This window comes from Capricornis sumatraensis, chromosome X (genome assembly GCF_032405125.1).
Source record: "Capricornis sumatraensis isolate serow.1 chromosome X, serow.2, whole genome shotgun sequence".
NCBI classification, from domain to species: Eukaryota; Metazoa; Chordata; class Mammalia; order Artiodactyla; family Bovidae; genus Capricornis; species Capricornis sumatraensis.
In genome coordinates, this window is record NC_091092.1 from 102,471,054 (window position 1) to 102,482,340 (window position 11,287).

The 11,287-nt window shown below is 45.2% G+C and overlaps 1 protein-coding gene and 1 non-coding gene across 6 annotated transcripts in view; both read left to right on the forward strand.

Moving 5' to 3' along the window:
- The window catches only part of CASK (calcium/calmodulin dependent serine protein kinase), a 385,638-nt gene extending 374,760 nt beyond the window's left edge, over positions 1-10,878 (forward strand). For all 5 annotated transcript variants that reach the window (XM_068962176.1, XM_068962178.1, XM_068962179.1 and 2 more), the window contains 2 exons: positions 5,978-6,061; positions 9,553-10,878. In XM_068962176.1, the coding sequence (XP_068818277.1) occupies positions 5,978-6,061; positions 9,553-9,729 (261 nt within the window). In that variant the 3' untranslated portion in view covers positions 9,730-10,878. The remainder of the gene's footprint in view (positions 1-5,977; positions 6,062-9,552) is intronic.
- Positions 1,309-1,381, forward strand: TRNAG-UCC (transfer RNA glycine (anticodon UCC)). The gene has a single exon. It is a non-coding gene; the product is annotated as a tRNA-Gly (tRNA).
- Positions 10,879-11,287: the final 409 nt, after the last annotated feature.

The window sequence follows — 11,287 nt, forward strand, 5'->3', positions numbered from 1 at the left end:
AGACACTTGTCTCGGCCTTACCAGGATGCCCACGTGCGGCACTGGGCACCAGAGCAACCTGTGGCCTGACCTGGGCATCTTCCTTGTTCCCTGTCTGCTGGCGGGGCTCACCGCTTTCTTCTCTCCTGCCTCCTTTGTCCCCCTCCTCTCAGAACTGGGGTCTCTCGGGAGAGATAGGGCCCTGGGCTCGGGGATCATGCAGATCCCGCTTCCCTCATCAGTCTGGTTGACTGCTCTGGTCCCAGGCACCGTGACCGTCACATCCAGTGGTCCAGCCACAGGTGCCCAGAGCCTGCACCGCCTGGGCTTCGCCCTCAGGCTTCTCTCCCTTCAGCCCACTCGCCCCCACGGCTGGACAGGGCCTGCACCCTGCCTTCAGGATGCCCGTGGCCATGACCAACTTGCTGTCAGGCAGAGCCCCATTGCTTCGGGGAGTCTCTCTCCTTAAGACGTTTTCTCCATGCCCTTTTCCCACCCTGGCTGACTGATTACCCACTCCATTGTGTGTCATGGACAGTTGGACTCAACCAGCCTGTATTAACTGCTTAGTATGTTCTAAGCATTCTGCCAGGAGCTAAGAATACAAATAAGGCAAGCTGGTAAGGATGAAATTCCTTCCTCAGTGTTCATCAAAAACCATCTATAATGAGAGACGTGCCAGGTGGCATTTTTACAACTCTCTCCCTTCAGCCACAGCTGACACCCTAGAAAGCCCACACTGGTGTTCAGCTCACTGTCTGTGCCATATTAACTGACTTTAGACAGTTCAGGCCAAACTGAATACATGTCTAATAATAATACTGTATAAGATGCTACAGTTCTACTTTAATCCCAAAGGACCATGGTAAAGACTAGACAAAAAATGAGTTACCTGACTTCTCTTAAAATAATAGGAATAGATTATGTTCCTCTACATTTGCCAAGCAATTAGTTTCTACCTAATCCTTGTAACCAGAGATTGAGACATCGGTATCCACTTCTGTAGATGAAGAAATCAAGGCTTAACCTATCACTTGAACAGTCTTGGTTTGAATTCGAGTTGTTTTTTTAAACAGAAAATCCCAGCCTTCTTTCACTGTAGCATCCTAGAAAAGTTAACCCTGATTAATCCTTAAGCTGGTGTACCTTGTATATAGGAGTACAATTTAAATCTTTAACATTTAGAAAAATCTTTAAGGAAGTTAAACCTGAGGAAAGCTGTAGAGCTGATTTCTCATGGAAATAAAGCTATGGCTCAGAAAATAATCTATGTCCCTAATGTCAGAACTCTCATAGCTCCAATGTGTAGTCAAGACAGTTTTAGGAACTTCCCTGGTGGTCCAGTGGTTAAGACTCTGCACTTCCACTGCAGGGGGCACAGGTTTGATCCCTGGTCAGGGAACTAAGAAATCCCACATGCCACATGATGTAACCAAAAAAAGGGGGGGGGTGTTTTGGGGTGTTTTTTTTTAGATTTTAATTATATTCTGATTTGGCCATTTGCTGCATTGAAGAGTTGCCAGTAACAGAATTGCTGTAGCTTTGCTTTTGCCCACAGGGGGAAGCATTGTCATCAAGGAGGATGTACTTATTAGGGATCTGGGCTTAGAAACAAGAGCCAGGTTCTGAACTAGGAGCTGTTATGTGAAGCCAGTTTCTGGGGTCATTGTGTTCTTCTTAAGCCCTTAGATCTTTCTCCAAAATGACTGCGATGCTTGCCCTTAAGTACTTTTTAATTTTGCAAAAAACAGATAAGTCTTTTGTGTGTTTGTGTGTGTGTGTGTGTGGTTATCTGGGTCATTAAGATCTTTTTTTTAATTTTTTTATTTTTTTTTAATATGGAACAATCTTATGGACTCTGTGGGAGAGGGCGAGGGTGGGATGATTTGGGAGAGTGGCATTGAAACATGTATAATATCATATGTGAAACGAATCACCGGTCCAGGTTAGATGCAAAAACCAGTTGAGTCTTAAAGATAGCTGCTTCTTAGATATTTGGTCAAATGAGTTTTTATTCCTTGAGGGTAGTAACCTGAGATTAATTATTGGCCACAGATGAGCCATTAAATCAACTCATCTGCAAAAGAGAAAGAGTTAGCTTTAAATGTTAAATTAATGCCTCATTGCCTGTCTGAATCCAACATATTTTCAGTGGTCTTTCTAGACTCTCCCTTCTTGGGGATTCAGAAAGAGCTATTTGCCTATGAATATTAACAAATCTATGTCTCATCTTAAAAGTCAAAAAGGAAGACGGTTTAGAGATCATCTTAAAGCCACCTATTAATGGCCTGATGGAGGGGGATCCGGGTGAAGCAATACCATTTCCTGCTCCTGAACTTCAGGCAAGCTAAGACTGTGCCGGAAAATGGCACCCACTTGAGAGCCATAAGTAGAGCAGAGTCTGGGGACAGAGGCCTTCAAGAACAACGGAGGATGTGCATGGTGACTGCTGAAGGTAGGAGGGAGACTAGCCAAGGTCTCAGTCAGGATTCGAGGCATCTTACCATTTTTGAAACTATAGTAATATAGGAGAGAAAGTCAAAGCCGTGAGCAGAAGGAGGACGCAAATAATACTAACCACAGAGGCTACTGTAGTTACTGTGATAAACATGAAATGAGGCTCGCAACTTCCTGGCAGCCAGGACAAAAAGGAGAATGTCATGAATCACATAATTCTCATCTAGTGGAAAGTATGTTGGTTTTTTCCTTGGAGTTAACTGCTAATGGAATATATCACCTGATTCTTAGACAAAAGAGGCAGTTGGTGGTGTGGTGACTACAGTCTGCATTGACGGTCTCATGCAGTAGGTGCTGAATGACCTTCCCGTCTTCATGGTTAAAGACGAAGGGTGTGAATGTCTTGTGGTGGTAGTGCTCAGTTGCTCAATCGTGTTCCAGTCTTTGTGACCCTATGGACTGTAGCCCGCCAGGCTCCTCTGTCCATGGGGTTCTCCAGGCAAGAATACTGGAGTGGGTTGCCGTTCCCTTCTCCAGGGGATCTTCCTGACCCAGGGATCGAACCCACGTCTCCTGCGTTGGCAGGCAGATCTTTACCACTGCGCCACCTGGGAAGCCTGTGAATGCTGCATAGAGCAGGGTAATCCACAGGCAGATAACAGTTGCTGAGTTTTCTGGTGTGGTAATAGGATAACAGACTAGAACTGAAAATACTCCATTAGGTGGCTTTTAGGCTGTGGTCATCGAGTGGAGAAAAGTCCGTTTCACACCAGGGGCGGTATTCTCAACTTCATCCGAGGGTTGTGGCTCGTGGACATCTATCTGGCACCTCAGGGATGGGAGCAAGGGTAGGGACTGTGCCTTAGTTTGTCCCCATCCAAGTTGCCCAGAAGGTGACTGGGTGGGTGTGGAGTGACCAGGAAAACTTAGGTCTCAACTGACCCTGGAGTCACTTGATTTATGAGCATATGAAGGATAGGAAAAAGGCCCCCAATATTAATGATAGAAAGGCCCATTCTAAGCGCAGATCCCTGTTAAGCTCCATTGAGCTATATATGGACTTCTTCATGGTATTTATTCCTTGCGAAAATCTTCTGTCACAAAAGGCTTTGCAAAGAAATGCCAATTACCTCAAAAAAAAAAAAAATGAACATATGCAGGTTTGAAGAGGTTTCTCCCACGGGGAATCTGAGCCTGTGACTTTCACAATTAAGACACTTTTTTTTTTGACAGCACTTTGATGGCAGGCAAAATAATGTGCCGCACTCCCTTACCCCACAAGGAGAAACTGTAACTAAAATTCAGAAACATAATCCTAGAGAAAGTGAGCCTTGCACTGAACAGGAAAGTCAAAACCTTGAGCAACCAGTTTGCCTCTTCCATGCCTTGATATTCATAGAGGCTGAAGAGAGTCGCTTGAGGCATGAAAACACAATGCCCTCTAATCAAACCTGCCTCAAAAGGCAAAACAGACTTTGTGTGAATTGTATGTACTACTTTTACGTCTTTGCTTGATCAAAAGACAATTTCTGCCAGGTGCCATTTGGGGCAGGAGGGCAACCACTGAATGATACAGCCCTGCCCTCAAGAAGCTTAGCTGGCAGCATCCAGACACTTGCATTTCCAAGTGTGGAAATAAGTGTGGGTGTGTCAGGAGCACACCAGAGGGACGCCTCTCTCCACTCAGAGCTCACAAAGGATTTGCAGAAGAAAGAACACTCAGCCAAGCAACAAGGAGAGTGGGGAAGGGGGGCCAAGGGATGGAGTGAGTATCCAGGCAGAGGGAGCAGGAAGAGAAAGGCTGACCCTTTGTGGAACTGAAAGCAGTTCAGCAAGGCCTGTCCACAGAGGGGGACAGAAAGGTGAGCGTGGACCAGGCTACATTTCATCCCAAGGCCAAGAAGGAGGTCTCGCAGGGTGTGGAGTGGAGGGGTGATATGAGGGAATTTGTAGTTCCCAAAGATCATTCTAGTGGCAGGGCTTAGTAGGGTTGTGCCATGCCATACTAAGTCACTTCGGTTGTGTCCAACTCTGCAACCCCATGGACTGCAGCCTGCCAGGCTTCTCTGTCCGTGGGATTGATTCTCCAGGCAAGAATACTGGAGTGCGTTGCCATGCCCTCCTCTAGGGACCTTCCCGACCCAAGGATCTAACTCGCATCTCTTGCATTGGCAGGCGGGTTCTTTACCACTAGCGCCACCTGGGAAGTCCCATTAGAACAATCACTCTGTGTGCTGAAGGCTCACTCTGACCAAGACCAAGATCACATGGCTAGTAAGGAGCTCTGTGCACGCATGCTCAGTCGTGGCCAACTCTTGGCAACCCCAGGGACTGTAGCCCGCCAGGCTCCTCTGTCCATGGGATTCTCCAGGCAAGAATACTGGAGTGGGTTGCCATGTCCTTCTCCAGGGGACCTTCCCGACCCAGGGACTGAACCCATGTCTCTTGTGTCTCCTGCATTGGCAGGCGGATTCTTTACCACTGAGCCACCTGGGAATTGGGAAGCAGTCCAAACTGCTACTACAGCAAACCAGGCACTGGGGGTGGGGATGGGGGAGTAGGGATAGGGCAACACAAACAACTGGAAGGCTGTTTAGAAAGCAAACTGTGGCTAACAGAATAGACATGTTAGATTCTTAAATAAAGGACAGCAAGATATTTACCCCTGATGCATACGAACTAGTTACATGTCAGTCACTTGTGAATTGTGTGCCTATGTTGGACTTTGTTGCAGGGTGGGGGTGTAACCCCTTGCTTGGGGTCAGGGGAGAGCCCTGTCCTCAGAGGGGAAGGGCAGAAGCACCAACCCCTGACCAGAATCAACTCCCACAGCATCAAGTGCAGACTTTGCAGTATCTCTGTGCACACTAGTAGCTTGCAGTTAGAGGTTTTGGATGCCTCAGAACAGAACTGAAAGGGGCCTCAAAGGTGCCTCTCCCTTGAACACAGGTATTATCACAGGCCTCCAAATTACTCACAGTCACACGGCTTCTAGAGTAGCTCCAGGCTCCGTCTCTACATGGGGTCTCCCTTCCCTGTAGAGTCCCAGAGTAGAGGCGGGTGGCCTCCCCTGGGACAGCTCAGAAGGCCTATGTCACTGTGAACACAGTCACAGTGGTCAGGACTTGCTCTCCCTGTGAGCAATTTGCAGTGTGGCTTGGTGGGCTCTAGACGAGTTCTGAGCCAGCCTGCTGGCCCCCATCTACCCCAAAATGCACTTCCTAAAAACTGAACTTACCAGGTTTGAATGAACAGTAACCAAACATAATCAGTATTCACTTTTCTGCAGAAAAATAATTCAGATCGATTCATGAGATTCCTAAGAAAAATGTCCAGTTTGTCAGCTTTTATTTTCCGACAGCTACTGTCCACCCCTTGGACAAAAAGAAGTCATATAAGTTATTTATAATGTTGGTAAATTTAATAATATCTGGCCAAAAATTTGAATCAAGGGCTTTTCCAGTTGTATCATTTTCTATGGGCTTGTTTGAACACTGCATCAGTTATTTCTAAGTCTCAGTTTTCTTCTTTGTTTACACAGGCACTGAAGGTCCTGAGAACAGCGGAGTTTGCTCCTTTTGTTGTTTTTATTGCCGCACCGACTATCACTCCAGGTTTGAACGAGGTAAGAATTACTCAGTTTGTCCTCTGCTCAGCAGTCCCCTGAGTAAGGATGCCTTTGTGTTGCTCATTCACGGCCAAAGCCCCATCTCATTAAGACAACTAAGTGAAGCTCTGCTTTGTCCCCCATGCCAGCCATTAAGATTTCCAGAGATCAAGGTTCAGAAGGAGGAATTACACCCCATAGAGAAGTATGGTTTTTCCGAGATCAGAGTCATTAGGCAAATTCAAGCTTGAGTGTCCAGTGCAGTCAGCCTTCTCCATAGGCCTGCTCCCGCCCTGTGAGGCTGCCTCCCTGATCACAGCTGTACTGACAGAGCTCGGGGCCAAAGATGGCTTTGCCTGAGGACAACCATAAAGCATCCACTTCCTTGGCTGATCTGCCCAGGCTCCCCTGAGCAGCCTCCAGTGCAGAACCCAGGCAGGATCTCTACCCAGGCCCCTGGAGACTCCCAAACCTAGAAATGAGCTCAGTCCCCTCTCAGGCCTACTCAAGTCAGCAGCCACCATGGAGATGGTGCCTGTGAGGCTTGGCAGTAGCATCTAGAACTAAGCTGGCTCACATAACCTGCTACTGCCAGGCTGATGAGAAGGTAGTTATGGCATGTCCAGTAAATATATTGCTGCTGTCAGGTTATTCATATGAGGAAACTCTCTACAAAGTTAATATGAAGACCATCCCTTCCACAGGGTCTAGAACCCACCAGAATGTTCTTGGCACTGTCTAGTTAACAGTGACCTAGACTCACCCAAGTCTATGACAGTAAAATCAAAGCTTGGAGATTTTCACCTTAAGGAAAAAAATTGAATATCCAGGCAAGAATACTAGAGTGGGTTGCCATTTCCTTTTCCAGGGGATCTTCCCGACCTAGGGATCAAACCCGCATCTCCTGCATGGCAGGCAGATTCTTTCCCATCTGAGCCACCAGGGAAGTCATCTAGATTTAAAGAAGATTAAATATCTTGATTTCTGTGTCACTCATATTTTCAGTCATTTTTAGATGTTTCATTTGCAAAAGATGTATTTCTTGGTCAAGTCTACTTTTCCGTCTTATATAATACACAAACATGTTTGAAACTCCATGTTGTGGTTAGCTCTTATCCTTTGGTTACCATGTATTTTTCTTGAATTACCATCTTTGCTTTGTTTTTGTTTTTGCCTTTTTTCCTGCCCTTTTACTAATTTTCCATAGCTGCCAAAATGGTGCAGAAAATTGCCTGTAAGTACCAGCTAGGAGGTGATAAAATACAGCCTTGTTTCCTTTCATAGATTTAGAATGTAGACACTTTGTTCCCACAAATCCTTGCTTTTGCTGTTAGAATAAAGGCATTTTGTTTTCACTGAGTTAAACCCTGCTCATGTTAAGTCAAGCCTGCAAACAAGCTGTTGTAGAGGAAGAAACTGACAAATACAACTTCATCTTATAAGATCGTTAAGAGGGAACTTTAAGGCGGGGGAAGAACTACATTAAAAATGTGATGCTCTCTGTCATGAATTTTCTTGAATGTTTTCATCAGCCCAGCTTTCTGAACAAATTATAAGCCCTGTTAGTGGATCTTAAAGCCCAGGACTTTATGTTAGCCCAGGACTACTGTATATTCCAGTAGAATCCCCTAGCCTGGAGCATGACATGGTAGGAATTGCTCCTTCTCATACTGGTAGGAAGCACTCTTGTCTTTGGGTGAATGCATGTTTCCTAAAATGGGGCTTTTGTGTTGTGTTTCTTGTCGAGCCACAGTGAAAATATTATGCTTTTTAAGTGCAAGCAGAAAGTGTGTTGATATGACCTTAGAAGGTAATGATTAACTGAGGTCTTACCTACGCTGAAGTAGTTAATACCTAACGTTCAAAGCATGCCACATCCTGCTTTGAAATTCTGGTAGATGACAAAACAGGTTAGGACACTCTCATTTCAGAGTGTCCCTATCAGGACACTCTGAAAGATTCATTTCCCAGCTTGTCTGGTGTCTGTCATCCCCACTGCAGTGCTGTGATGGAATCGAGTGTTACTATCTTACCTTGACTCCCCTTGTCAAAGGGTTGCACCACACACCAAGGTTCCCCCAGGAAGAGTCTCTTATAAACAGGTGGGCCTCAGGGAAAAGAAGAAGGGTCCTAAGCCTGCAGTGAGTGCCAACAGCTCCCAAATGATGGCACCACACCTTTCGGAGATGGGTCTCTGTCATCGTGGGCCCCCATTTCCTAGTAGACTTCCAATTTAACACTCCTCACATCCTATCACAGCCAGTGTTAACCAGCCAAGTGCTTGCTCTTTTGGTAAGGTTTATTAAGCACTTACTATGTATAAGGCACAGTGCCAAGTGCTGGGTACAGCAGGGCAAGTTTGTGCTGTAGTTGGGGAGAGAGATACTAATCAAACAAACAAGCATTGAATTGTATCTATTGATGGATATGTATTTCAGAGTCCACCCAACAGCTCACCTACCTAATCAGTTAATTTGACTTACAGAGAATCCTGGCTTCAAACTTGAACTTCCCCATTAAAAGCTCAGTATAACCAGATCTGTGCCGTGAAGATGCAGAGGCAGACTTTCTGGTGGCCCTTAAGAGATCCTCATATTCAAAGAGCTGCCATCCTGAGGCCTTCTGGGGCTCACGGCAGAAGTTTAGGGAAAGTCTTTACTGCAGCAAAGAGTTGAGTAGCTGCTTCTCCTTCAGAGTTTTTTCCATAAGCGATATGAGGACCTACAAACAGTGATGTTTGGCCATTTCCAACACAGACCACCTTGAAGGGATTCATCGGGTGTCAGTTGCTTTTGTATCTGGGATATGGCCTCATTTCATCCGTTACTGGTAACATCCAAAAAGCTTTTGCCTCTGGCATATCCACTGCTAGTGAGTGAAGGCAATGCATTATATATGTAATTGAATTCCGGGAACATGGCAGAAAAATTCAACTTTATTTGTTGTCCAGAGGCAGGGGCTTCTTGGGGCAAACACAGCTGGGCTCCGGGGCTCAGTGCAAGCGAGAGCAGAGGACCAAGGAAAGGGGATGCAGGGCTCTGACCTCACCCCCGCCCCCAAAGCCCCCTCCACTCTGCCAAACAGGAGAGTGGTTCGAGATGAGGCAGGCCTGGGTCAGAGGGATGAGCACAGAACAGCTCGACTCCGATAGTCAGCCTCAGCTGACTCCAGACAGGCACAGTTCAGCCAGAGCAGGGTCGCATGTTTGCTGAGGAGTGTCGTGTCCTGGTCCACCCAGGCTGGCACAGAGGCCCTGTTGCATGGTGAGCAGTCACGGTTGTAAGCCATCGTTCTGTGCCCCTGCCATCCTGGGGGCCATCGTCTCCTCTGTCACGAAGCGGCCTCGGCCTCACACTCAGATATGTCCCATCACGGGCGGGCCTCGACTGTTTCTGACACCGGGACAGACAGAAATGTAGCCCGAGAAAACCATCTTGGTTGACTTCTCTCTCATCTTTGCTTCTCCCTCCTCCCTTGCCCACCCCTTCCTCCATCCCCTCACCATTTAGGATGAATCTCTTCAGCGTCTGCAGAAGGAGTCTGACATCTTACAGAGAACATACGCACACTACTTCGATCTCACAATTATCAACAATGAAATTGACGAGACAATCAGACATTTGGAGGAAGCCGTGGAGCACGTGTGCACAGCCCCGCAGTGGGTCCCCGTCTCCTGGGTCTATTAGGCCCCCCTCCCCCAGATATCTGCCGCATAACTGGGAGCCACCTCATACATGGAAAAGCCTCTTTGTTATCGGCCTTGTGTCAGCAGGTCGTGGTCCCTAGAGACTACCTAGTTGTAGTGTGACCTACATTTATAATTATTGTCATGTCCGAATAGATAGGAGGAGAAAAACAATTACACACTAATTTAAAGAGACAGTATCTTTTTTAATCAGTTCTCCTAAACTTTAATAAAATGTATCTTTAAATGTATGTATTATTCAATCCTTTGGAATGTTATATTTTTGGAAATCATAGCTTTTTATTTCCAAGGCCCCTAAAAACTGCACAAAATAGATGCTGCTTTCTATAATCTATTTTAATAATAATAAACAATGATTCTGTTACCTTGACTGGGGTTGGAACACTACATTCTTTTTAGAGTCTGATTTTATGGATTGGAATATCTTTCTTTCCTTTATTTATTTGAAATAATCAGTCTAGTGATTACAAAACTCATAAATTTTTAAAGGCCTTTTTTTCCTCTTTTTTTTTAGAATAGTATTTTTTTTAAGTCCTTTATGTAACATCCAGATAATGTGATACTGTCTCTTTGAAGCACCCTGTAAACCTTTTAGAGATTTGAAGTTGGGTCTTGACTCTTAATGCATGTGGACAGTCGCGAGCGTTTATGCTGTCGGTGTGTCTGTGTTGGACAAAACAATCTGTAATCTACAACAAAGTACATTCCGTTCACGGGGCACACCCAGGGGAATAAGAATAAAATGCTATTATGACTAAGTTGTAAACCTATGCACATCCCTTGCATTTCGGGCAACTTTATAAAAAAAAAACGAACAAAAGAAACTGATTTTTATTAATAATAACCATGTAGTGAAATGTGTTTGTAATTTTGTCTCGATTTAATTTGTTGTAAGGTGGGAGGGGGAATTGCTGGTTTCACCATTTCAGATCTGTGTTGTCTGAGAGTATTAACATTTTAATTAAGCAAAGAAATGAGGATTTTTAATATGTATGTAATTGTTTTAAAGCACCCGTTTTAAGAGAATATACTGTGCAATGAAGAAACCAGTTTAGGCATTTGCTATAAACTGAATTATTCCAAAAGAATAATAATCTATAACAGCCCTGTAAATTCCTTTAAAATGATAACAGGACAGTTTGACCAATTTTTTTTAAATATACTTCCTTTTATGTGTTCAATAATTAAATGCCTTTGGGTCCTTCATTTCATCATAGATTTGTTCAGGTTTACAAGGTGATGACCTTTTAGATTTTATAATCCTTTAGATGCTCATTGAACCATCGAAGGCCTAGGAATGACTATCAGTTGGCAGGACAACTAAATACTCTGCCAGAGCACAGCTGGGACCTCGTCTGGCTCCCAGAACACAGTGCACCCGAGGGCCACTCAAGTGCTGGAGGCAACATGTGGTTTCTCCTTCCTCTTGCTATATCCGTTGGCACAGGATAATCATGTCCTTGTTGCATCAGAGACATTAACCATCCCATCACCCTTCTGTGAGGTCACGTTCTTCCAATACAGGTGAGTCAGGCTGG